The sequence below is a fragment of the Bombyx mori genome, chromosome 7 (assembly GCF_030269925.1).
Source record: "Bombyx mori chromosome 7, ASM3026992v2".
Taxonomy (NCBI): domain Eukaryota; kingdom Metazoa; phylum Arthropoda; class Insecta; order Lepidoptera; family Bombycidae; genus Bombyx; species Bombyx mori.
In genome coordinates, this window is record NC_085113.1 from 5,511,244 (window position 1) to 5,535,622 (window position 24,379).

A 24,379-nucleotide genomic window follows, 5' to 3' on the forward strand; every position below is an offset into this window, starting at 1 on the left:
TATAACTGTACGTTTTTCAAGAGAAGTGAGTCATACCGTACGTTATCAGACGATGGTTTTCCTGATTTTAATACTGAGTTCGGATATTAATTTGATAAGTATATAGGATCTTCTTTAGGTAAGCTATTAGAACTACATATTAAAGATTCTGAAATTCTTCATTAACGTGTTATTGTTACGTCAAAGGAGTGTAATGGTCTTAAATTAAATTATTTTTAACACACGTTAGTCACTAGTGGTTCATGTAGAAACAAAAATGTTAAACCTTCGGAATTGTCCCTTTTTCCATGGTGAAATAAAAAGAAAGATGGCCTAGACAATGTGACGTGCAGGGGTGATGTGTGTAGAAAAATTGACAATTAAGTTTGTTTATTAAAAAAATTCCGGGTTTTGTTTTTTATGGCACATTATATGACATGTGATATATTAAAAATTAATAAAATTACGTTATAATCGAAAAAAAAAACTACCTAGCTGCGGGATTTGATTATCAGGTCTTATACCCTTTAATGGCCAAAGCTGCGATGAGCAAGCTTACACGCATTTGTCAGGACAGAAAAGTCTCCAATGCTACCAAGATGAGACTAGTCCGGACGTTGGTTTTCTCGATTTTCCTTTATGGTGCGGAGTCGTGAACGATTCGAACAACAGAGTGGAAGAAAATAGAAGCGTTGGAGATGTGGTGTTGGCGAAGAATGCTCCGCATACCGTGGACCGCCAAGAGAACAAGCAAATCTATCCTCGAGCAACTTCGTATAGAAACGAGACTGTCGACGATTTGCTACCAGAAGGTTCTTGGTTACTTTGGTCACATTGCTCGGCGGTCACCAGACAACCTTGAAAGATTGATTGTGGTAGGCAAGGTACAAGGGAAAAGACCCGCCGGCCGGCCACCAAACCGTTGGTCGGATGAGATAACTGCGCTCACTGGACTCTCTGTTGCGAACGCCCTGAGAAAAGCCAAAAACCGAAGCAAATGGAAGCTGATGGTACAAAGAGCCACGAAGGGCTTTCAGAGACACGACCTTCAGCAATGAAGTATTCGACTAAGAAGAAGAAGAAGAAGAAGACCCTTTAATCCACGACTATTTTGAGTAAGTCTAGTCTATCTTAGTCTGGTCTAATATGCTTTGATTATACTTGCTAATATGCTTTGATATAATATGCTTTGATATATTTATTCGCAGAGAACGGCAGAGGAAAAAGACAAATGAAAAATAAAAAAAAATTATTAAATCGAGGAATGTTTATTTCAATTCACTTACATTATGCAATCATTGTACTAACTATTTACAATATAAGGCTTATTATATATTTAAAACTTAATATAAAAAATATACTATTCCTTTGGAGCACACATTTTATTTGGACGGTACCGTTTACATTTAGTTATTGCTATTAATTATTACTAAACATTTAAAACAATAATATTAAAAATATATAATTAATTCCTAATAAAATGTATTGTACTATTCAAATTAGAATTAGCAGTCTCCCTTTGGCGGGTAGGCTGATTAAATATAATAGCATTAACTGCCGTCTCGACATTTCCTTCTTTTAGGTCTTAATATTATAATAGAATATACAAAAAAATATGACAAAAAACTTCAAAAACGGTTTCAAGGTTAATGCTGATGCAAATAATCAATATTTCGTTTTGCAGTTTTCGTAGATACAGGAAATGAAGTTTACTATAAAGAATAAGGTGCTGTTAGAAACGGGCCATTTGTTGCTTTGACAGCGACGTTTGATTTAAATTTAGCCTTCCTTGAAGTTACTATAGCAACCGTACTGCAGTTGTATAACAATCCGATGAATGATTTTAGAAAAAAAGAAGACAGCTTAGACGTCAAACATACAAAGAAAACATTTCTATTTAAATATATTAAACTAAACAGATAGAGATCATACTGTAAAACTGTTTCATAATCATGCTCACGACTTATGACAAAACAAAAATGACATTATATTAATTAGGTATATTATGCAAAAATACTGGTTCAGGCAAAATGTTTTATTAAATTGAGCTAAAGTCAATTATCATTAAGCTAGAGCTATTATAATTAAATATACAGTTTATCGAAAAATTTTTGTACAACACTATGTGTTTCTCTGTTACTGTCGAAGGCTGATGGTGAGTTTAACGTTCATTTGATTGTAAATGCTCAACCTTCGTTCATGGAAATCAGCCATTTACTTGTCGGGTCGTCTGTTAGTAACTCATCATTTTAGTAATGGTGCACATGGTGGCACTTGACACATGGTGAGATGCGAGATAGTCTCGAATTTATTATAAAGTTTTCCTACCAGCATTTTCTTCAAATTGTAACGCATGTTGCTTGTACGTACTCCCAGTGTGCCAAAGTCTTAATCTTTGCTTTAATACATTTTTTCGTCACTAATTTTATAACACATACAGTACGTGAATGGTTCGTATAAGCTTTGTAACGAATACTATGCGTAAGGTGTCGTACAAATTATTCAAAAATGCATAAAAATATATTCAAATGTATTTAAAAATCGATTTATAAATGAAAGTTTATTGGCTAATACCCACAAAAAAGGTCTTTATAACGATAATAATCGAATAATCGATTCAGTAAATGTAACAAAAATAGGCATAAATTTTAATTAGTTTAAGTAACCATAGCTCTGTCGGGTTGCATATTGTTCATGTGATTGTAAGTGAATCTCTGCCCGTAGTCCGGTAGTTTGAGGGTGGTATCCGACCAGGGTGGACTTGGGTTCCATCTCTCCATACACTCTTCTTCTAACGTCAAAGGGGCTGCAAGACGCATGCGTTTCGGAGCGGGGTAGTCTATAGCTGCAGAAAAAAAAACAATTTAGGATTCGTTCTCGTAAAGTCTCTAATTCTAGTTGGAATTACTCCTGAAATCGAAGTGAGGCATAATGTTAGTGATATTAAATTAGTACTCTTTTTTAATTGTCGATGAGTGACCGATGTTTGTCATTTACAAAGTACAAATAAACGAACAAAATTTAATTTTTTTTATTAATGTATATACTTTTTTTAATGCAAATCATATAACTAAAAACGGATGAACTAACATGAACTAACGGATGAACTTACTATATTATATATATGTATTATAGTAATAGTAGAGATATATTACTGAAGATATAACCCAAGGAGGGTTGAGGACAGGCAGGTGGCCGGTCATAATACTACGAAGCTCTTGTGCACCATAATAATAGGACATGCACGCATAATAAAAATCTGCTTAGAGAACAAAAAATGTGTCACCAATGATACATGCTGTTCGCATTTAAAATAATGTTTACAATGAAAAATACGAAAAATCTTTAAGAAAGTCTACCGAAAACATGATAATCAGTATTAAAATCAATGCCCTAGCTAAGCCAAGTCATATTGACTAGTAGTCAGAGTACTTCCTTAAAAATTTCAGTGTCTATTTTGGAACAGCATGGACATCTCGTCCTACATCACCTTATAGATGGAAACATATAAACAAAACTATCAGCTCACCTTCAACAGCAGTGCTAGTGCAAGGTTCAGTGACCTGATAATTAATTCTTGGATATTGCTCGTAATATTCCCTCTTGCCTTGATAAGGATACATGTACATATTACTGTTCACTACGATGTCGGCTGGCAAATCGTAATGATGCGGTGATCTGGGGATAAAATAATTAACTTCGTTTAAATTGATTTTAAGATATTTAGTTGCGTTTTTTTTTCTACCTATGCGCTGGTAGTCTAAGAGGCTATTCCAGCTACGCCCGGACGATTAGGTGAGCTCGCGGGCTCAACCTGAGAGGTTTTGCTAACATTAGCACTAGCAAGAGCAGTGCTTCGCAGAATCCGGCTTTGGAATGAGCTCCCCTCCACGGTGTTTCCCGAGCGCTATGACTTGTCCTTCTTCAAGCGACGCTTGTGGAGAGTACTCAACGGTAGGCAGTGGCTTGGCTCTGCGCCTGGCATTGCTGAAGTCCATGGGCAACGGTAACCACTCACCATCAGGTGGGCCGTATGCTCGTCTGCCTAAAAGGGCAATAAAAAAAATCTACTACTGGATTGGAATCGGGATCCACTGAGAAGATTCGGCGAGAAACTCAGTGAGCTGTGTCTATGGGCTACTTTGTTACGCCATGCCCTGCTAACAACTTGGGAGTCGGCGTAATAAGCCTTTTCCTCACCGTTCGGTTTTGGTATATAATATGGTATATATATACATAAGGTATACATATACTGTCGGTCAAACCGTAAGCCATAAGGTCGATGTTCACACGCAAAGCATCTCGTTACAGAATACATAATCTTTTTTTTTATACATAAAATTTCTTTTTATTGTTTATATGGGCGGATAAGCTCACAACCCCTCCCCAACCCTTGTGATAAATGACACTTTGAGACATGAGTTCTAAGTTTCAGTTTTAATAAAGGTAGCGTTACTGCTACACGGCAGTAATACTAATAGTTGTGTGTACCTACCTACGCGAGATTAAAAGATGTCCTACCACCAGTCAAGTACCATCAGTAAACATTGGAATAGTGCTCGTTTATATTAGAATGCACGATTCCTTCGTGATGGAAATGGGCAATACAATGATCATTATCGAGAGGCGAATTACAACAGGCTCTTTAGGTTTGAAGAAATTGTCATCTACTTTAATGTCTATGATCTCCGGTGACCCCTCAATCCTAGGATCACCATGAGTTGGTTCGTCTTGAGAGCAACGCAAGAAAATAATACATCATCATCAAAGTAGTAAGTGAAAAACAAATGATGGTAAATTAAGATGTTAGTTCAGTTTTAATATCGTAATCGTTACCAATAATAAATCTATTGTTAATTACAAGCTGTCAATGTATTAGCTCGGCTGTTCTTCTAACAATTGCAATTAACCGAGAGTTAATGAACAAGTCACATGTCAAGTACATTGAAGTCTGTAACGTCTATTTTTGTTTAATCCATTAATGAATTTTACTAGTCTTGCTCAATGTATTAATTAATTTTCTGGTGAAATTCTAATATCGTAAATATGTACTTATTTTAGGGAAGGATCTACCGCAAATCACTACACTTTAATAACTTTCTTTTATTGGGATTTAAATATAAATTAGCCCACGGCTTAATTGGCTACAAGAGCACATAGATATCACACAACGCGAACCGTTCACTTCGTAAGGTGATGTCGAAGCCCCAATTGTGTATCTGGTGTTCTCCATAAAACAGAAATGTGTAATTGTTTCGTGGCAGAAATAGACTGCATATAGGTGCCTATCTTTTTTTAGGAAGGAAAGATTATTGGTGGCTCGAAGGCCTTTTTACTTTCACCAGGATAGGCGGGTGAGCAAATGCTCAGTAAGAAGGGTAGGTGTTTGCTAACAGCTGCTCGAGCGCCTCCGGAGGAAACCTAACAACTCAAGAGGTGCCTACGCCATTATCCTATTACCAGTTAGCGATAAGAGTACACCATTTGTATTTAAACTTAGAGAGCGCTGCTATCTATTCTCCGGTGAATCATTTAGTCACCTTTTGCACCCTCAGGAAGAGGTGGCGTGTAGTATTTTAGGCAACCACAGCTAAAAGGTTTCACAAGTCAATTTTTGGTATTACAATAAATCATTCTGTATGCGGAATTGCTGATGTCTCATCTTAATTAACGTAGATGGCATGTAATGCTTTAATTATTATTTGAGGGAGATTTCTATTATTAGTTTTAATTTCAGCATTACTACATAGTTTTGTGGTATTAATATTATAATATATTTATTGTAGAGTTTCTAGTCAGTTTTGTAATGGTTGATTTTGGTTTTCTTTAGCTATTAGTTATTCATTCTGATAGTCACTTAAATACATAATTTATATGAAAAATAAACATGTGCAAGTTCTAATGCGCAACTAATATTGTATCTTAGTTTGTTAACTAATTAAATTAGTGAATTTCAAGTATACTGTTTTATTTTTAGTAAAACAGAAAATTTTAATCACGTGACATTGATTTATTGTCAAAAAACCGCAGTTGAATAAACAAAACCAGGCCTTCGACCTGACTATGTAAAGGTCACGTCAAAACTCATACAAAGATACATCAAGCAAACTATCATACGCGGATACATCACTTAAGCCCTTTAAAAGTAAACCTTTTCATATTTGATTTTGTAAAACTGAATAAACCGAGTAACGTGTTACGGCGTTTTCAACTTTGAAGTAATAAGTTCAGAGTCGTTGTCAAAGCAAAGTTATATTTGTAAAGTTCGTATGTAATAAATATGGTAATGAAAGGTGTCAAATTACGTGGACTGAGGAACGGACAGATGGACAGGGTGATGATTTTCTTATTTATTATTCTCTCGGAGGTTTCTGTGACCTGACGTTTACTAATTGTATCGGTCGACCTTGGAGCGTGTTTATTTTTATTTTATATTATCAAGCAATTTGATTTGTTATTTGAACTGTATTAAAAAGGCGGAAAACACCGAAAGTACTTTTATTGTTTTGTCCGATTTTTAACCGACTTCAAAAAAGCAGGAGGTTCTCAATTCGACTGTATGTTTTTTTATGTTTGTAACCTCATAACTTTTGATTGGGTGAATCGATTTTGATGATTATTTTTTTATTAGAAAGCTGACCAGTCCAGTTCTGATAATGGTATCCATGAGAAAACCATATAAGTCTTAAATTTGCATTAACTACGTGCGCGACAAATAAATGAATAACTCAAAAACTCAACATCACGCCAACCGATTTCGATGATAATTGTTTTTAGTGTATATTAATTTCTTTTGGAATATCTTTTTTTTCTATTTGAAGTCGGTTTTTGTTAAAGCATCTCTATACTATTTACAATTATTTGGCATTAATAATTAATTGAGCATTAGAACTGTTACGAATTATCTTTTTCTGTTCTATTTTTGCAAGCACAAAGCACAATAATCAGCTTTGTAAGCTTTGAGAAACAAATTCTACCGACTCACCTATCATCGCTGACGGTAGATTGCGGTGAATGCGTTGAGTAGTCCACGGGACCTCTTTCAGTGTACACACCCTCACACAGATACTCATCAACTTTATGCACGTATGAAGACACGTGATACGCAGGGTATTCCACTTCCTGACTCTCCACGTAAGGGTAATCCTGGTATTCCGGATAGCACTGTTCACGTCTGAAGAACTTCTGACATCTCGGGTCTAGAATCCCACAGGGCTGGTTTTGATAGCCGTAGTATTGGTACAGCCAAGAGTTAGCTAGCATTATCGAGGCTTCTTCTTCGCTACAGAGAAAAGGATGGTTTTATTTATGAAAGTTTTCAGAGGTAGTACATACACTAGCCTTAGACTGTTGATTAAGCAAGAGTTGTTAAACTAAGTCTCTTAATGACAATTAATGAAATTAATTATTTTATATCTAGATTTAGCACTGGTGATGATCATAACTCAAGTAAAACTGGGCAGACCCGTAGCGAAATAGACACAGTTATGTTATATGTCTTGTTCAAAATAGTTGCTTTGTTCAAACTCTAGTTATTAGTGCTGACTATGGCAATAAAGAGAACAGGGAAATTACAAATTCTACAGGTAAATCACAGATAAATTCATCGTTAGATCCTTCATTCATCGACTGAGTCTATGAAAACCCAAACAGCAATGTGTTTACGAATTTTTCAAAATATTTTTTAAGGTTTTCTGTAATTATTAACTGGTGGTAGGAACTCTGGAGAGTCTGCATGGGTAGGGACCACAACCCTCTCTATTTTTGCCGTGAATCAGTAATGCGTTTCAGTTTGAAGGGCGGGGCAGCCGTTGTAACTATTCTGAGACCTTACAACTGTTATCTCAAGGTGGGTGGCGGCATTTACATTGTAGATGTCTATGGGCTCCAGTAACCTTTTAACACCAGGTGGGCTGTGAGTTCGTCCTTCCGTCTAAACAATAACAAAAAATTAAAAAAATATATTAACCAACCTTAGTACTTGGTTAGTAGCCACGATGAACTGCCTTGGGGCATCAGCTGCGTCCTTGACTTGCAAAACGACATGCACCCATAAATATTGTCCATTCCTCTGTTGAAGTTTCACTAATAATATACAACACTTATCCTGTTCTGATTGCGTTACTGAAAGACGTTTATATAATTAGAGTTTATTAATTACTTAGTTAGTTTATTAATTATTTAAGAACTTTAAAAAAACCCGTTTTAAAAACTGTTAAAAAAGGTCTCAATTTCCCACAAAATTCAGGTGTGTGTGTGTGTGTGTGTGTCAAAGGAAAAAAAAAACTTAGTATTTTTTTTTCATTTACTTTGTATTCAGTGGTACGCAATTACTATTAAAGTTTTCTCATTTGTTGGAAAGTTCTATCTACGAATACTTACTTAATCTATGTTTACTCTGTGCTTCCCTTAGACTATCCCAGTGTATTAGCTGATACCACGATACGTCTATCAGTTCATTTTTGTTCCATCCTAAGTACCATTCGCCGCTGTAACAAATGTATTACTAATCAGTTTTAATTTTTTCGACTTATTATCATCGTGTCGATATCAAATTAATATGAAAATATCATTAAAATTTCCGACGGTTCGAATATTTTGCAGTTTTTAACCGAATTTAAAAAAGAAGGAGACTATCAAAGCAACTATTTTTTGTATTACTATAGTTATGGAGGACTAAAGTGCAGTAGGTGGACATTATTAATTTATGCAAACTACCATAAATATTATCTTCAAAAAATATTGATAAAACATTCGAAATCATTTTTCAGTACCGTAAATGACAGTTTTATATAAGGATACTATACTATTACTGACGGTCGCCTATTCATTAGAACATAACATAAGAGTCATATTTATTTTTTATTGCATAGACTGGTGAAAATGCCCACGCTTGGAGTAAAATCTTTGAACTTCCCAACACATATTTATATAACTAATAAATGCTTATCATAATAATTTTCACAATAAAACATATTACTATATACTAAGTTTATGTAATGAAATCGACAGAAGTGTCAGCAATTAAAATCGTTCCTAGCCACTTCTATGTACTGTGTACAATAACATATCGTTACTTATATTAACTCGTTACGTTCACGAATTTAGCGAAATAATTAGTTCGAAAACCATTGGTAGGACCATTAATCATTCTATAATTAAAGCATCGGCTCACAGCGCACTCTTTGCGCGTTATTTAATCAATTAATCTTCCTTGCGAACTTGATTACACGTTACCGCTATTCGTTAAATGAAAAACTTAATCCACTTCGATCTTTGGATTTAATAAGATCTCCTGATTCGTAACTTGTTAGTACCGTTTCGAGTTTGGGCTTATTGAAAGTGTCTAATTATTTTTGAAATTATTAGATACATTTACTGTATCTATATTGCGCTTGTTTTATTGGTTTATGATACGTAATGTACTTGTTTTTGGGTCGTATAGTTTTATTTGTAACTCAAAAATGTACTACCTAATTGAATATGCAATTTCGAAAAGGGCACATCTCTGAAAATGTAAAATGTTCAGGAAATGAAAAAAAACTGATTATTTTCTAAAGCAGTGTAAAATTTAAAATATTAACTTTTGAGATATATTTTAGTGTTAATTAGCAATTGAAAATTACTGGTTTTATTATAAAATGGGTGTAGGTAAGCTTCAAAACTACATGTATATGAAAAAATATATTTCACAAAATATGCGACATGTGCCCTTTTCGAAATTGCATATTCAATTATTTTTTTGAGTTATATCAATAATGAAATCATTGGTTTTCTTTTTTATGGACGTGGTTTATTAGAATCTATATCATACATGTCAGTCTAACTGGAAGTACTTACTTAGCCTATTGCTGCCGCGAACCAATGTAATTCAGACTTTAATTTTATATCTCGATTTGTTCTGTGGCATCGGAGGGAACAATTTTATTGTTTACACATATTAAAATTTGACTCTAAGAAAGATGGGCTATAGTCCTATAGGACGATCTTCTTCAATGAATTTACTTATTACTATGAAAGACACACGTGCTGACAACGTATATGATAGTTTATGGTTACCCATCAACAGCACGTCAGGATAAAGCCACGTGGTGCCTGTCGTGGGACTAAAGAAAACGTGCTTGGTGATCTTACTTGGCGTCAACGTGGAGTATCTTCATGTCCATGGCGTGCAGCGTGGTGAAGACGTTGGTGGCTCCGTGCACCACGCACTCGCGGGTCTCAGGCATCGCGAGCGGCGTGCACACCGCCACAAACACTGGCTCGTTGCGGCTGCACAGCGGCAGATATGACACGTAGTGACCCCGCACAAGAACTACCTAAAATTTGTGTGTACCATTAATTTGGTATTTCTTAAGTTATAGCTTTTTCTGTCCCACATGATGGATGTTCCAAACTTAGAGCCGGTTTGAGGTTGGTTTAAAACTTCGTAACTACAAAAACTAAACTACAAGAAATAGCGGGTCACGATTTTAGGGTCAAATTTTTTTAAATAACAAGAGAATAGATCCTCTTGCTATTTCCACTAGTTCCCCATTTCATTGTCTAAATTAACTCCCAATAATTCCTGCCATCTTAATACCTAAATTTTCACTGATTGGTGGAAAGGCAAAACCCTATGCGAATTAATAGGTGACAAATAACCAGTAATACCCTTCAATATTAAAATTTCCAAGTGGTGGTATGTATGTTAATGTGAATAGTTAGGACCAGAAGAATTAGGTGACTTTTTCGTTTGGTAAGTGATCGATATTTGTTAAACTGGGTAATATATTATTATTTCACTGAAGGATAAACGGTATTGACAGTTGAAAGACTGCCCGTCTGAAGAGTGGTAAGGCTGTTGTATCATACAGTTGAGACTCCGACCTCATGATTCAAGGTAGGTAGTGACATTCAAGCTGTAAAATGTATATGGACACTGGTAAACTGCTTAAATGGTCCAAAAAACAATTCTATTATTAATTTAAATTAAGAATGATTAAATACTTTTGAACTGGCAGTTTTTTCGCGTTGAAGAAGATTTGCTGTCATACCGGCATTCTCTACTTACTTTTTGGTCTCCAAATCTCATTTGCCTCCTAGCGTTTCTTGAAACGTTCATTCTACAGAAGAAATGTCTATTCTTTGGTACATTTTCAGTCTCGCCGTTGCCTCCTCGGTTTAATTCTAATTGCACTGTTTGGTGATCTTGTCTATCTATTATATCGAAAACGCTATCTCCGTGTATCAATAAATCCTCCTTAAATTAAATAAATAAATTAAAAAAAAGAACGTCATAGAGAAAATTTAAAATGATATGTAATAGCGTTATTGAGATCACAATGAAGAAACAAAACAGAACCTACCATCGAGTGCCCCAGATACTCCGCAGCATTTTCCGATATATACAATAGTTTCCCATTTTGTGTCATCATCATCATAAAGCCATTCATTGCCTGAAAACATTGTAAATACGAGCTATTAACTGATTTTATGTTGCAAAGTAAAAATATCGTTAAATTGTAAAATATACCTTTGAAAATCCGATATTAGGTGTGGGAGTCGCTTGCTCTTGATACTGATAGCTGAAATCGTGACTCTTGAACACTAAAACGGAAAGAGAGACCGAGTTATGGGTGAAGTTATAGCAGCGAAAGATAAGATAGCGAACTAAATGCATATTAAACGTCTTAATATGCCTTTTCGTGACTGGAGGTGAGCTGACAAAAAGTTTGGGAGACAGTTTAGGAACGACAGTTCGAGATTTGAGGATAACGTGCGCGTGATGAGTTTAGAAGATTCAGGCCATGTGAACTTGTCGCGGGAAAACTTTTACGGAAATAAGGGATTCCGAGGGCTGACTAAGAAAGACTCATGTAATATTTTTTTCCAAAATGCGATATAACTATTTTGGAATGTATTGATTTTAAAACATACATTTGTAGACATTTTGAAGACATTGGTTATTCGTCTTTCTTTTTTTATATTTCGATGATTTATAGGAACGTATCTATATTATGATTTCAGTATAGCTATGTTATATTTAGTGCTCTATTTAGTTTTGCAGTGAAGAAAATACTATACGTATGTACAATGCGGTTCTAAGATTAAGGTACTTAGGTTAAGAGTCTATTTCAAGGTAAATGAAAGAATTCACTTTGTCTATTGACTTCGGTAACTGCTTTAGATAAGCATAAAAGGGTATATATTTAAAAATTTGAAATAGCTACCTATAATTCGTCAATAAGCCTTTTAATCTTTCACCACATTACATTGACTTTATATTCACCATTAAAATAAACATGAATAAATACATCTAATGGTTCCTGTAAGATTATAAATTAATTAGACCGTCGATTAATCTGGCTTTATAAGTTCATAATTGATTGTTTTCAAATTTATTATAAATTGAATATTTATGTTTGTTTAGCTACGGAAATAAATTCATCGCTGAACCGGAGATCACGGTTTTGCGCCATTGTTGCAAACGACAATAATAAAGCAAATATCCTTTCAATTATTATTAGACGGCATATTGTGTTTTATATAAGGCACCATAAATTTGCAAGGCAAATATTTTTGTGTGACAAGCTCTTGAACTTACTGCATGCCTATGTTTATTTATGGCTTTTAAATTGGCTTCGTAATAAATGCATCTAATCTCGCATATCGATCGTTAATTAATTCCATGGAGCCGACGGTATTGAGAAGGGCAGACTGATTAAAGTGATTTATTGTGCCCTATGATATTTACGATCAATAATCAAGTAATATGTTAGAAGTTAAAATGACTATGTTAGAGGAAGTCTGAAAGTGGCACCTGTGACAAAGAAGCTGAGAAGTGCGCGTTTGGGATGGTATGGACATGTGATGAGAAGAGATAAAAATGTGTTTGGTCAGAAAATGTTAACTAGGAATGTGGAAGAATATAGAGAAAGAGGTAGACCTAAGAAGAAATGGATGGATTGCGTGAAAGACAATATGGGTAAGAGGGGAGTGAGCGAAGATATGGTATATGATAGAAGAGTATGGAAGGAGAAAACATGTTGCGCCGACCCCAGATAACTGGGATAAGGGCAGGATAATGATGAATCAAGTAATAATTATAAAGTACATTTCGACTCGTAGGATTGCAGGGTACACATGGTATTTTAGGTTTTGAATTTAAGGACTTCATTATTCTTTCATATAAATTGAAAGTGCCAGTTAATAAATTATCCAGCATTAATAAATGATCCAGCGTAAATATCTGAGCGATCCCATCTGATCGCTTAAGATCAATTAATATCAAATACTCGCTTTCTGCTTATTAATTGCCTTCGAAGGCAGATGAGCATTCAGCCTATATAATTAACTGCTTTGTCTTTAAATTATTAACTGGTAATTAACTAATTACTGGTGGTAGGACCTCTTGTGAGTCCGCACGGGTAGCTATCATCACCTTGCCTATTTCTGCCATGAAGCTGTAATGCGTTTCGGTTTGAAGGGTGGGGCAGCCGTTGTAACTATTCTGAGACCTTAGAACTCATATCTCAAGGTGGGTGGCGGCATTTACGTTGTAGATTTCTATGGGCTCCGGTAAACACTTAACAGTAGGTGGGCTGTGAGCTCGTCCGCCCATTTAAGCAATAACAAATAAAAAGTGTGTTTTTATTGGTATTCGATAATTGTTAAAAGGTTTCTTTCAAAGTTACCTTGTTGAAAGTAATTCATTTTTCTGACGTAGACGCAGACAAGTGCCATGAGTTGTAGTTGTGACAGTCTCTGTCGGGTGGAGGGCGGCAGAGGAAGCAAGTCTCTGAGGTTGGAGATTTCAGCGTTGATCAGATCCCGCCGCATTTTGCTGGCACCTTTTGTTGATTTTGTCGGTTCGAATCTGCACAGTAATCGATAGTTTTAAATTTGTATTAATAAAAAATATTTTCTAAGATCTAACTTACTGGTTTCAAAAGTACTTTAGTCACAAAAACACAACCTTATATTGTGAATCGAGAAATTGAGAACATTTTATTGTATTTATATTTACTGTTACATAAATAATTTCACAATTCCCTTTTGAAAAAGGAACGTTTGGTTTCCACTTTCACAAATTATGCATTCTTTTTTATGATTTAAAGATTACTGGTGGCCCGAAGGCCTTTGCAGTTTCACCAGGACAGGTGGGCGAGCAAAGGCTCAGCTAGGAGGGGTGGGATTTGCTAACAACTGCCCGAGCACCTCCGAAGGAGACCTAACAACTCAAGAGCAATTGCTTCGCGAATGAATCTACTACCGGTTCGGAATCGCGACCCGCTGAGAAGATCCGGCTAGAAACTCAGCGGGCTGATGCATGGGTTAGGTTGCAAATCGATTTCTTTGTCGAGTTTGACGAGTACGGTAACTGGGGTCCCTAAGCCTGCTCCTAGTATTAGAGCTGAAGGCCTCTAATGCAAAGGTTATTGGATCTGATGGATCCGTAAGGATGTGATTATGTATTCTCAATTTTAACAAAGCAACTAAAAAAGTTGTGTATCCATTTTGTCTAGCAATTTCCTTTTTTAATTTTTTAAACTGCAATCTGTCAGTCAGTTTCTTAACAATTTATACATGATTTCCTCAATATCTTCACATCCAGCTATTCCAATAATTCATAAAGTACAATGTTCTAGGGATCAGTAGACAATGCGCGGATATAGTTCCGGACAGGTGTCGTCGGCGATGTTAGAAGAATGCATTAGCATATCTATTGGTTATGTATAGAGGCCCTTAGATTACTGCGCGATAGGTATTTCGTGGGAAATAAAATAAAGCGCGGTTTCGTCTTTATTTTATTTCCCACCTTGGTTATTAATTAATAAAGCTGCTTTTACTGGTGGTAGGACCTCTTGTGAGTCCGCGCGGGTAGGTAGCACTACCCTGCCTATTTCTGCCGTGAAGCAGTAATGCGTTTCGGTTTGAAGGGCGGGGCAGCCGTTGTAACTATACTTAAGACCTTAGAACTTATATCTTGGGGTGGGTGGTGCATTTACGTTGTAGATGTCTATGGGCTCCAGTAACCACTTAAAATCAGGTGGGCTGTGAGTTCGTCCACTTATCTAAGCAATAAAAAAAAAAACTAGATTTTCGACAGTTATCACGTGACTATGCGCGCGGCAAAATTCTCAAAATGTGTTTTCGTGTATTTACTATTAAAACATTAATACATAACGCTTATTTTCAAATTAAGCCCTAAGTAATTTCCGATCGTTCCTATGGAGTTTTCTAATGAAAGAATGCAAAAAATTCATTTCATTCATTCATTCATTCATTGCAGAAGGTCATTTCTGATACACAAGAACAGAATGAAAGAGATAATTAGGAATATCGGTCGAATCTTTGTTTAGCTTTGTTAAATTTAAGTACCGTCACGCATCTGGCAATTGTTTTTTATTTATGTTAACGAAATAGAAATTACAATCCTGTGGCAAGTATAAAATTTTCCGATGTCATTGCTAGTCCGCGCGATTATGCTTTATCAAGTTTGCTGCCGTGTGTTGAGGCAACTCGTAAAGTTACACATAATAAATTTTATTACAGCTCCAAAAGTGATAATTGCACATATATTAATAATTTTATTATACATAGTTTATAACGACGTTGTGCTATTATTATATTGATTTCGTAAATGATTAATAGGATAACATATAATATTATTTCAATAAAATTTTTATTCACTCAATCAATATTCGTATTCTTATCAGGTAGCTTTAACGGTTTTACCTCACACCTCCTTTTACAAATTATGATAGAAAACGATAGAAAAAACTCATATTTAAAAGTCAGGAGGAAGTGTCCTTCCGTCACGGCTATCCGTGTTAACATGCGGCCGGGCTCCCAAAAGCGGCACATCAATACACGCGGCCCTTTCATCTCACTTGGGAGTCCTTTGTAAGAGTCTGATACATTGACCATATATATTTAGTTGTAGAAATTTCACTGTTTTTATTGTAGGATTTCTTGTTTTAAAAATCATAATTTTAGGTTGTTTTTATTGCGTAGATGCGTGTACGAGCTCATGGCTCACCTGATGTTAAGCAACAGCCCGAACCCACAGACATAACGTCAATACCGTTTTGAATGTCTATGTCTCAATAATTAATCACGCGTAATATAATTGTCGAGTAATTTTTATTATACAATATTATTCCTTCATCGTGGATGTAATTCGTCCTAATTATTAATTATTAAGGAATTAATAGGCATCCATTCACATGTTCTTAGTACGATTTACATTAAGTAAATTGGCGAGGTGCTTTATTCTGTATTTAGTTTTATTTAGTGTAATTATTTAGTTTTTTTATTAATGATGTACAATGAGCCAGTTATTATACTAGTAGAAGCATATGTTTACTTTATTTAAAATAGTTAGGAATAGAAAACGTAAATGCGAGCTTGGCATTAAAATTCTCCTGAACAAAGCAAGCTTAGGAAATTTTCACCGGACGTCTTATCCGTCTTCACGGCAGAAATAGGCAGGGCGGTAATACCTATCCGTGCGGACTCACAAGAGGTCCTACCACCAGTAATCGAGTCTGAACATTTTGTTTAGTTAGACTATTATATTACGTCAATGCTCCTACGTTTATTTGTTTCAATGATTAGGTTTTTTTCAATGACTATGATTGTGGGAATCGATGATTGTTGTTCTGTCGCTGTTATTAATTTGATTGACCGATTGTTTGTTCTCTTATTTTTGATGTTTAACTTTATTGATTGTTCGGATTAATAAATAGTTCGGCTCTGTGAAGCAATCGAAGGGCAGGCACGCGGGTGGTTTGAATTTTATAGCCGTGATTCGTAAAATTGATCAGGGTTAAATAATTTAATTCCTTCAAAGATTTCAACACATAGTTTTTAGATATTATTTTATTAAATATAATTGCATGTCAGATTTTGAGTAAAATATTGTGAACGTGGTCAATACATTAATGTGATAAAAAATACATTGACTTGATTAAAATGCTCAGATGTCTTGGAGAGTTATTATATTTAATTGTAGACAAAAAAACTGGCTTTATTGACAATAATTATAGCACGAGGTCACATTTTCAAGAATCTTTTCAATATTTTTCCTTAGCATTCCACTGTTATTTTTTACTTTAGCGGTTGACACGCATTATTCAGCTCATCACCATTGCCACGGGCACTAAAATTATTTTAAGGCGCATACAAAGGCATTTAATAGCGCTGACAAATATCGTTGTGACAAGTTAATTCTGCAGTATACCCTTCAATTTTTTTAAAGGGATTTTATGACCTGGTAACTAAGACCTTTAGGTCAAGTCCTATTTTAATTTGTATTCTTATTTTTTTGAAAAATGATAAAATGGAGTGAAATGAAATGAAATGAAGATGATTAATTTGAGACATTAATCAACTGGGATGAAATTAAATGAAATGAGATGAGATGATATGGGATGAAATATAATCTCAGTAAAATGGTGGTTATTTACTAAGCTTTTTCAGTGGACTTTTGGAGGATTCCGAGAAGTTACGTTGGTGTACTTTCACAGATATTAAACAGTTAATAAAGCACCGTTATTTCACATTTAAGCCTGAAGAATCACTAAATAGCCAAAATAAAACCAAATCACACAACTTCACTCCTCGCGTTCCCGCCAAAAAGTCCATACCCTTCGAAATTACCGTACAAAACGAAGAGATGAACTAATTTCAATCATAACAAGAGTTTACAATCGATATTAATGTTTAAATTATGATATCGAATAGTTCATTTTTGTCATGATTCGGACTACACGCATTTCTCAATTAATAAATAACAACAAGGCTTCGCGTTAAGTTCTCGTATCGATTTTATACTAAATCGATTCGACAACGCATCGACTAACTAGATAATCGTTTACGTATCGAATACGTACAAAAAGCGCATTCCTAACATAGTTGGAGGCGTGAATGATGTGGACACGTCACGGTGAGCATCTGAAGCGCGTAAATTCTTCCGTGTTACATTAGTACCACATCCACGCTGAGAGCATTAAATAAATCGAATTGTAATGTGGGATTACTTAGACGAAGCGGTGGAAACGAATAGATAATTGTTATTCTTAAACTGAAATATTGTGTATATAATTTGTAGCGATTAGGTCGTGGTCGAGCGGTATCTTTGTGCCTTTCTAGCAAGATTTTACTGTTTCGTCTAAGGGTCTGTTTAGAGAGTATTAGCTCTTGCAGAATCTAGATTCCTTAGCAGAGAAGTAACAGAGCAAGGTATAAAATATCTAAACTAGTTACTTTATACTAAAACTAGCGGCCCGCTCCGGCTCCGCTCGGGTCTTTAACAAAAATTTCAACCATATTTGCGGCATAACTATAATAGTTAGACATGTGCTGTCGCGACACTTTTTGTAAATAATAATGTGTTCTACAAAGTCGTAGTACATTATTTTATTCTATCATCAATAGTTTTCGCAGGGCACGCGATGTAAAGAGTATTTTACGTAAATTTTTTACACCTTTGGTTACATGATTGGAGTTTTAGTAAGGATCCCTAATTTTTTTCAAAAAAGATTATAGCCTATGTCACTCGGGAATAGTCTAGCTTCCAAACAGTCAAGGCATTTTTCAAATCGGTTCAGTAGTTTCGGAGCCTATTCAATACAAACAAACAAACAAATCTTTCCTCTTTATAATATTAGTATAGATCATTAAATTTTAAATATTAAATTGTATTATGAATCGTTGAAGTTTCTTTAAAGTTTTTGTTTGTAAAATTATACAATACTTACTGGATAAAATAATTACATAGCTTAATAATCGAAAAGGCGAATTAAACAGTCTTTAGAACCAGTTTCATTGACCTATTGCACTTATTTGTTATTTTAAAAGATTGGTATACCGTATACCCACTCACTCACCTAATACTTATTTGTTCGACATTGGAAATCGTACATTTGAAATACTTACCGTTACGATTTATTCCATATTACCGATGAAATATTTAGTTAGTTAGTATTTCGAAATATCTTAGTGTCGATAAGGTGTTAAGTTAGGAAAAAAATTTTTTTTTGAGTATAACACACGTACTACTCTGTGCAAAATTTTCCATCTTTGAAATAAGAACGCGAGGGTTTGCTTCGCGTCTGAAATATATAGGAAGGATTAACGTAATCGTGTGAACTTACGTTACGTGTACGGTCAGGAAAATAGCCATTTTATTTTCTGCCCCTGCTAATTTATAATTATTATTAATTATTCTGTGACTGAATATTTGAAGTTTAACAAGTATCGCCACTGTAGTCGTACGACTGGCCCTTCTTATGATGAGTTCTTACCGTCACTTATGAACTTAGCAAGGGGTACAGTGTCTACCTTTTTTTTTTATTGCTTACGTGGGTGGACGAGCTCACAGCCCACCTGGTGTTAAATGGTTACTGGAGCTCATGGACATCTACAACGTAAATGCGCTACCCACCTTGATATGATGAGATATAAGTTTTAAGATCTCAGTATAGTTACAACGGCTGCCCCACCCTTCAAACCGAAACGCATTACTGCTTCACGGCAGAAATAGGCAGGGCGGTGGTACCTACCCGCGCTGACTCACAAAACGTCCTACCACCGGTAATGTAAGTTAGATAGATATTTTATTGCTGCTAGTAGGGCATATTTTAAGCCCACTTGGGTAAGTACCGCCATCTTGCCTATTTGTGCTGCGAAGGGTGGGATATCCTTTATACAACTTAATCGAGTTTTCAATCATATGCTTCAAGGTGAAGTGGCGTTCGCATAGTGATTCGGTTTCCAGTAATCGCTTTATTAGATTCGAACTTATCTCGCTTAGAGAGCCAATTTAAAAACTAATTTACGTACTATATTAGATTGATCCGATTTTGGGTTTAATACAATTTCGTTCTTTTTTTTCTTCTGCAAAATCTATAATGTAATTTCTGCTACAGTTTTTAATCATAGCACACTAGTATGGATTGCTGTTTTTGTCTTCGTTTTTTTTGTGGTTCTTGAGGGGTAATTAAATTCGTTGCAGTCTTCCCAGAAGAAGAAGTCTAAGAAGACTTCATGCTCCGTAAAACACTACGATGAATATATTGAATACACTTTCGTATATAAAATATTGCTACGTAACAAGTTTTATACATTTTTAGTGAAAAAAGGTTAGGTTTTAACTCATTTTAAGAAGATTTATTGAAAAAAATGGATTACAATTATATTTTAAGAAAAAAATTCTCTCTTCATAGGAATAGCAAAAAAAGAAACAGTTTTAACGCCATAAATAAGTATAAAAAGCAAGCTTAATTCAAAATTGAGCTTTTCTTGAAGTCCAAGGACACAGTAAAATAAGCTATAAAACGTATTACCTGTGTAAAAGTTTCAAGTCAACTCTTGCGTCTTTTTTCAGCACAATAATTGCAGTATCAATTAACACGAGATCCGTAAAAGGAAATAATATTAGCTACGTTTCTATAAATTCGTCACGAAAATAAACATTCATACGTAACAAATTATAACAAATACTTTATACCATACAAGGCTAAATAGATCACTGAACAAGAGAACAAATTGAAATTGTCATGTTAAAATATCCTTTACGCAAAAAGAGTTAAGGTTTAGATTATACAAGGGTATTTTGGTTGAATTATCAGTATTTTTTGTTTGGCGTACATCAATGCTACCGGCATTTGACGAACCTAATGTAGTTAGCGTGTTGGTAACAAAAATACTTGATTTCATCGGCGGTGCTAACAAATTCTCATTTTCATCAGTTGATTGTCGTTTGACGTTTGAGTGTATTTATTTAAAGATTGTTACGTGAACGTGACCTTGATTAAGTTAATTTTGGTTTATGATAAACATTTCTATTATATAATCTTATTAACGCAATTAAATATATAATTTCTAAGTGCTCATTTGAGACCTAACAAAGCGAACTCCATCTTGAGAATTGAGTTCAAAATCGGAGTTCGACTGATTTTTTTTTTGCTGCGTAGATGAGTGGACGATCTCACAGCCCACCTGGTGTTAAGTAGTTACTGGGGCCCATAGTCATCTACATCGTAAATGCGCCACCCACCTTGAGATATAAGTTCTAATGTCTCAAGGATAGTTACAACGGCTGCCCCATCCTTCACACCGAAACGCATTACTGCTTCACAGCAGAAATAGGCAGGGCGGTGGTACCTACCCGTGCGGACTCATAAGAGGTCCTGCCACCAGTAATTACGCGAATTATAATTTTGCGGGTTTGATTTTTATTACACGATGTTATTCCTTCACAGTGGAAGTCAATCGTGAACATTTGTTGAGTACGTATTTCATTAGAAAAATTGGTACCCGCCTGAGCTTCAAGCACCGGTGCATCGCCCAATACGAATGCACCGGACGTCTTATTCATTAGGCCACGACGACTTTTGTCCTTATTATCTGCACTATATGGTATCGGCGTTGTCTTCTTTTTCCATTCTAACCTATCACACGTCTTTATTCCTACCCAGGGTCTTTTTGGCCACGTTAATCTTCTGCTCTTTATTTTCTCTGTCACTGGCGCTGCTTTCAGACTTCCTCTTGTATACCTAATCATTTCTAAATTAGGGACTAATTTACTATTTAGCTTAAAAACCATAACTGCATCGCAGCAATAATAAACGGGATGACCTTCTCGTGTGGGTCAGTGAACCCTACATTCAGCCTAGCCTTAGTAATTACAATTACTTTTGACTGTAATTTCATGACGCCATTCCCGTAGGCAGCCGTTGTTACTATACTGAGACCTTAGAACTGATATCTCAAGGTGGGTTGGGGCGTTTACGTCGTAGATGTCTATGGGCTCCAGTAGCCACTTAACATCAGGTGGGCTGTAAGCTCGTCCACCCATCTAAGCAATAAAACAAAATACTAATATTTTTGAAATTATTGTCTACATCCTGAGGTTTTCTCAAAGAAATATTGGCGAGATCGCTGTAACATTCGTCACTGTTTTTCATTAATATGTCTAGCACGTAAGTGTTATTACACTATAGTATTATCTATCTATCTAAGTAACCAAGATGCTAATCACGGAATATTTTTATTGTTTTACATAATAAGTTCTGCATATTAGCATACAGTATATTATTTTTCGGGGGCTTTTAATTAGGTAATTGTCTGAATACTAATTTTGGTTGCAGAATTAACAACTAATATTCATTTAATTTGTTTTAGTGGGGGCATGCAGATGTCTTTTTTTTTCAAACGGCTCACTTCTCATCTGGTATTAAGTTTTTTGATTCTGCATTACGTGGAAACACGTACCTTTATTTAGCATTTGTAATATTTTACATTAGTAGATTGGAGAGTTGAGGCTTCGACCTCATATGTCTCATGATGAGTGACGGTATTTACGTTAACGTCCGGTTTTCACCAATTTATAGTACAATAAATACTGTGCTACAGCATTTAATACACATAAGATTCACTCTTTTTTCTAAAAGAATTTCAATTTTAATCTCAAATTAAATTTAAATTTATTGCTTGTTGAAGTTAAATTTTTAAAACCGTCTTAGAGACTGGTACTCAATGAAAATTAAATTAAAAACGTTAGGGTTTCTGAAAATGTGATTTTTGCTATAAGTGTATTGCATATACCGATACATTATGAATTGTAAATTGAGCTATAAAAAATACGAACGCAGTAGCGCAGGAACGCAGATGTGTGAGCAGAACGTTACTGGTAGTAGGACGTCTTGTGAGTCCGCACGGGCAGGTACTACCACCCTGCCTATTTCTGCCATGAAGCAGTAATGCGTTTCGGCTTCAAGGGCGGGGCAGCCGTTGTACTGTTAAAAGTGAGACGTTACAACTCATGTCTCAAAGTGGGTGGCGGCATTTACGATGTAGATGTATATGGACTCCGATAGCCACTTAAAATCAGGTGGACCGTGAGCTCGTTCAGCCATCGAAGCTATAATCGAAATTTAAAAAAAAAACTCTTGACCGTTTTCAAGAGTATAAAGTATGAGTAATAAAAGTGTATTAAAAAATGTGAGCAAATCGGCATTCGTCCAGTCTTGAACCGTGAATCTGCTAGTGACTGATGTCGCTTTTTAACCGTGTACGTTATAAATTTAATTATTTAACTAGTTCTACTAAAATAAAAACTCTAGTAAAACTCTAGCGGTAATTGGTATTTCTGATTCATTTTTGGATTATATAGTATTTATTTTCTTCGGATATCGTGAGTCATAGACATAATTAAAATTACAGATAAATCTCGCATTTTTATTGTCGTTATATTGTTTCTGATGTTTGGATTACTTTATGGTTTTTGTGGCCACGAAAAGTGAAAATTTGGAATTAATTATTTTTGTGGATGTACAATACGTTACGTTCCATGAAAAATTTTCATAAGTGAGCATAAGTTTTTCAGAGGTAACACTGAATATAATATTCGTAGGCTGCTCTTTAGTAATATATTAAGGTAAATTTAAAATATGAGAGATAGAATTGTAAATGTGAACCCCTATTATAAATATAACTTTATACAATTTTATTAATATTCGAAATACAATTGTAGCAGATTAGTAATATATTAATTATATTCTTCAGTAATATTTTCAACATTTTTTTAATAAAACCCAATATAAATATCAGATAAGAGTTCCTAGTATCACCTTTTTTAAATATAGTCTCAGTAGTTTATTAAAATAATACGCTGACGGAATTTCCAAAATAATCGTTCATTTAAAAGAAACAAGAACAAAATAAAACTAAAAAAAAATCTTACCTTAAAAACATTTTAATTGCTTGACGAGTTCCCGATAAATAAATAAAAAAAAGTCACTTGAACACAAAACAAATAATACGATTAATCCATTATTAAATCAATCAAAAACAAAACACGACCACACAGCTGGAACGTTGAAGTCTTAATGACGAGTCAATAAATGAAACAACCCTTTACACAAAACTCCACAATTTTAAAGTTATAATTCGACCATAAAAATAACAATAAAATGCACGTGCCCGCCATAATTTAACACCTATACAACCTCACACGGGGCTTCCTCAAATGCACGTCATAAAAAAAAAAACTTATTCTAAAAATGGAAACTAACAAGGCTGCGTCAATTTATGCGTGAGCTTTTTATTAGAATGAGATTAAGGCTCGATCCTGAAGCTTATACTTCCGAGCGCGAGCGCACCGGGACTGAGACTATAAGAGGCTAGCCAAGCCTCTCTTTCCCTCGAGTCTTATTTTCTTTTTTTTTACGTTCGATACGCACCTCAACCTTTAGGGAGGGGAGTGACGAAATTTAAAAAAAAAGTTTTTTTTTCTAAATTTAAGTTTGGTTTGAGTGTATTCGTAATGAAAAACCGTAACAACATTATTTACGCGTAAATAAATGATAAGCCGACGTTTAGAGAAGGACGGAACTATTACAACAAAATG

The 24,379-nt window shown here is 35.0% G+C and overlaps 1 protein-coding gene across 1 annotated transcript; it reads right to left on the reverse strand.

Moving 5' to 3' along the window:
• Positions 1 to 1,228: 1,228 nt before the first annotated feature.
• On the reverse strand, positions 1,229 to 24,302 carry LOC101741083 (PAS domain-containing protein cky-1). The gene is made up of 11 exons (XM_021351364.3): positions 23,714 to 24,302; positions 13,656 to 13,837; positions 11,495 to 11,568; positions 11,328 to 11,417; positions 11,033 to 11,221; positions 10,114 to 10,298; positions 8,362 to 8,468; positions 7,953 to 8,103; positions 6,965 to 7,261; positions 3,509 to 3,657; positions 1,229 to 2,824 (listed from the first exon to the last, which is right to left on the reverse strand). Exons 1-11 carry the CDS (start codon positions 23,722 to 23,724, stop codon positions 2,637 to 2,639), a joined length of 1,623 nt encoding a protein of 540 aa, XP_021207039.2. The 5' UTR covers positions 23,725 to 24,302; the 3' UTR covers positions 1,229 to 2,636.
• Between the last annotated feature and the right edge of the window lie 77 nt (positions 24,303 to 24,379).